This window comes from Sinocyclocheilus anshuiensis, unplaced genomic scaffold (genome assembly GCF_001515605.1).
Source record: "Sinocyclocheilus anshuiensis isolate Anshui unplaced genomic scaffold, SAMN03320099.WGS_v1.1 scaffold10112, whole genome shotgun sequence".
Lineage (NCBI taxonomy): Eukaryota > Metazoa > Chordata > Actinopteri > Cypriniformes > Cyprinidae > Sinocyclocheilus > Sinocyclocheilus anshuiensis.
In genome coordinates, this window is record NW_015556507.1 from 2,064 (window position 1) to 6,327 (window position 4,264).

The following is a 4,264-nucleotide window of genomic DNA, read 5'->3' on the forward strand; positions in this document are numbered from 1 at the left end:
TTCATACCAATAATTACCTAATGAAACAATTATACTTTATTTAATTCATCATAGTTAAAAGGGGTCAATTTGGAAAAATAAACAAAACAACAAAGCAAAACTTGCAAGCAGAGCATCATTTTGCACAATGCTGTATTCAGCACAAACTATTGCTCAACAAATCATTAATTTTTTGCCACGTAGGAGGACGTCTCAGATTAACTCCTCTCCTTAAAGTTGCAGTCTATAATAGATAAAATAGCATTTGAAGCCTAGATATGACAGATATTAACATGCAGTTCAGGAGTTTTACTGTAGTACCACTAATAGCCTGATGTTTGTTGCTGACATAATGTATTAAAGAGACATTGAAACATTTGTTGTTCTATATTTTGGTCTCTTACTTTTAGTCAGTTTAGACCTACTGCTGACAGCATTAAAAAACTGTTTTATCCCCCCCATTGAAAACAATATTTTCAGAGTTTATTTTGTAGGAAGGTTTATTATGGCATGACAAAAACAATGAATTATCATCTTCCTGTATACTTTCCACATAAGCACACTTTTTTTTTTCTTCCAGCAGGTGTTACAGTATTGTGTTTGTGAAGTGTTGTGGTTTTACGCAAAATATGATTGTGGCTTAACTTTTATTTGATAATATTTTTAAAGGCAAAAACTACATGTGAGTTTTTGTAAAGCTTCTCAGGCATTTTGTATCACTGGGCTGCTACTCTTAGAGCACAATAATAGAGAGCTGAATCTGACAGAGTTACACTCTTAATAGTGAGTTCAGTAGATGTTTCTGATGTAATCGACTGAAACCGAGTGTCTGGTATATTTCCACGACTGCTCCATGTCCGGGCACCTTTATACAGTAAATATTCTGGTTCTCTGTTAGGATACTGTCTGTACCAGTAGAGATAGACATAATTGCTGCCTGTATCATACGTGCAGCTCAGCGTTACACGCTCTTCTTCTGTTCTGTAAATAGTAGTTTCCTTGTCTTTCGGTTGAATGCTGTCAGATAAAATACCTGCAAGAGATTTGGAGAGATTTCATAACAGGTCAGCTGGCTTGCCCAAAATTTCACAACATTTTTAAATTAAAATTACAATAATAAAAACAGTTTCTTCAACAAATGTGCTGTCGTTATAGTAATAGAGTAACATTAAAAAATGTTTGCATGGCCAAAACATTTTAATGTACATTATTTTTGAGTCTGCTCAGATTACATGTTTTATACCTGGAGTGGATATTAGAATCAGAAGAACGCATCTCTCCATCTCTCCAAGATTTACTAACTTCATGCTCTAGGCTTTATAAACTGAAGTTTAAAGGTAATTGTGTGATTGTAGTATCTTGTTGTGAAGTTGCAGTGTGGGTGTGGCTTATTTAGACCTCCTTCTTTGTTTTCCCTTATAAAAGCTGAGATGATTGTGCCTTCAGTGTATGAATATCTTAAAAATTCTACCTCTTGTTCAATAAGTATCTCCCTCTACTAATTCAGTTTTATCAGCAAGTGTGACTGTGACTATGTTTATTATGTTAATATGAAGATCATTTAAAGCTAAACCAAGTAGAGCCTTTTTGGTAGAGTTTAAATATTCAATATTTGATAGTGAGGTTTGTGCTTGCAGCATTAAATTTGTCCTCTCTGAAATATTTGAATGTACACAGCACCCCCTAGTTGTGGTGTGACAAACATTTATGCTCCCATTGACAACATCTGAGTCTAACCAGGATGATACATTTGTGAACATTTTAAGACTATAGAGTTAGTCAGGTTTTTTTATGGTGTGTAGAGTGTTTCCTGTGACTGTGGGCCTCAAAAGCACAGTAGTAGAGAGCAGAGTCTGATACTGCAGCAGAGGAGATGATCAGATCCACTCTGTTCTCTTCTTTTCTGTGACTGATGGATATTCCAGAAATTGGAAGATTAGCATGAGTAGTTGTTCCATAGTAATCCAGAATGAGGAACTGTGGTGGTGAACCTGCATATTGCCGATACCAGTGAAGACTATTAACAGAACCAGTGTAGTTACAAGAGAGTTTCACACTCTCAGTCTCAGTGGCAAATGCTGCATCACTGTATGGGGTGATGACATCTTTAGCTCTGTTACCTACGACAAAAGCTTATTTAAGCATGTTTAAAATGAGATATTGTCATGCAATGATAATGATTCATGTAAGAATTTACCTTGAGTTAAAGTCAGCAGTATAAGCACACAAGTGAACATGATGGTAGTTGCTGCTTGCATCAGTGATCTGTGATGCTGATTATCACTGAACTAATCTGTTTTACAAGCTGGTGTTAAGCTCCGCCTTTTGACATAACCCTCTTATAAAGCACAGAAATTAACATATATTATGATGGATTGATGCCTAAATCAGCTTGCATTTGTTATATTTCAAAGTAATGGCATTTCTCAAATTTTCAATTACTTAACAGAGGTATGATGTGTTTTTGCACAGTTTTATTCAGTTTCCTATCATTGTGGGCGTCTGTCAATTTAGCAGAGGAGATCTCCAGATCCACATATGTTTTTTCACATCAGTTTTCCAGAGAATCGAGGATCTTGATCTACAATTTTGGACTTTTGTGAAACGTTCTCTTTAGCATGGAATATGACTAAAAGTTATTCAGGAGCTGAACCGGGATATTGGCGATACCACTGCAGACTAATCGCTGAGGAGTAGTAACAGGACAGAGTTATATTGTGCCCCTCTGGTCCAAACACCTCAGTTTGGACTGGTGTGATGACATTCCCAAAACTGACATCTGCAGATAGGAAGACAGAATTCAAGTTTAAATCATGTAAATGAAAATTTCACATGCAACAGCAGAACAGTAAACAAGAAAATGATATAAATCTGATACTTTGGGGTTGAATATATTTACATGTTAGTGAACAGACTAAAAAAAAAAAAGCATAATTTTCAGGATGTTGTTTTAGTTCATCTGCAGGACAGTTGATTCAATAACATTGATTCACTATCTACTGTAGCACAGCATATCTCCAGCTAGCACCTCCCCTTAAAGATACAGTCTTCATATTCAGATAATCTGCTGTAAGAGTTATATTTATGTTTTTATACTGTTAAGTTAAAGCAGGTGTTACTATATCCTTTTATTCAGGATATGGTAACACCTGCTTTATATCCATATTTCAAATGTAATAAACACTTTTCTCTCACTTCTGCTGACTGTCGTATGTGGAAGCGTTCCGGCGGATTAAAACTGCAGATTTAAACTTTATTACGAACACACAGCTTTTGGCCTCATATGACATTAATTGACAAACTGGAGTCGCATGGATTACTTGTGTATTATTGTGATGTTTTTATCAGCTGTTTGGACTTCCATTCTGATAGCACCCATTCACTGCAGATCCAATTGGTGAGCAAGCAATGTAATGCTAAATTTCACCAAATTTGTTCCAATGAAGAAACAAACTCATCTTGGATCGCATAAGGGTGAGTACATTTTCAGCAAATTTTCATTCTTGGGTGAACTATTCCTTAAAAAAACGGAAACACATAGTTTACATAGTGATTTTAGCATGGAAAACTTTATTTTCAGATGCTCTCTTGTGGGAAGTTTTATTATGGCATGACAAAAACAATTATTGAAATTGTAATCTTCTTTTACAGTTTCCTCCTAAGCACAGTTCTTTTCTTCCAGCAGGTGTTACAATATTGTGTTTGTGAAAGAAGCATTGTGGTTTGCACAAGATATAACTGTGGTTTAATTCTTATTTGATCTTATTTTTTTAAAGACAAAAATTACATGTGAGTTTTTGTAAAGCTTCTCAGGCATTTTGTATCACTGGGCTTCTACTCTTAGAGCACAATAATAGAGAGCTGAATCTGACAGAGTTACACTCTTAATAGTGAGTTCAGTGGATGTTTCTGATGTAATCGACTGAAACCGATCTGGTATATCCCCATAACCGATCCGTGATCGGGCACCTTTATACAGTAAATATTCTGGTTCTCTGTTAGGTTTCTGTAAATATTAGTTTCCTTTGGTTGAATGCTGTCAGATAAAACACCTGCAAGATAATTGGACAAATTTAACAGGTCAGCTGGCTTCTCCACGCATCCAAAAACGCATTACATGTATAAATAAAAATTACACTAGCAAACCATTTCTTCAACAAATGTGATGTTGTTATTGTAGTAGAGTACCATTAAAAATGTTAGCATGGCCAAACATTTTAATATAAATAATATTTGAGTCTGCTCAGATTAAATGTTTTATACCTGGTGCTGTTATGAGAATCAG

General features: G+C 35.3%; 2 gene segments (V, D, J or C); both read right to left on the minus strand.

Annotated features, from left to right (window-relative positions):
• Window positions 1-695: 695 nt before the first annotated feature.
• LOC107676318 (Ig kappa chain V-III region NG9-like) lies at window positions 696-1,262 on the minus strand. The segment is given in 2 exon segments: window positions 696-1,012; window positions 1,223-1,262. Coding segments are annotated over 2 exon segments (357 nt in total).
• A 496-nt stretch (window positions 1,263-1,758) lies between these two features.
• On the minus strand, window positions 1,759-2,216 carry LOC107676319 (Ig kappa chain V-VI region J539-like). The segment is given in 2 exon segments: window positions 1,759-2,099; window positions 2,177-2,216. Coding segments are annotated over 2 exon segments (381 nt in total).
• Window positions 2,217-4,264: the final 2,048 nt, after the last annotated feature.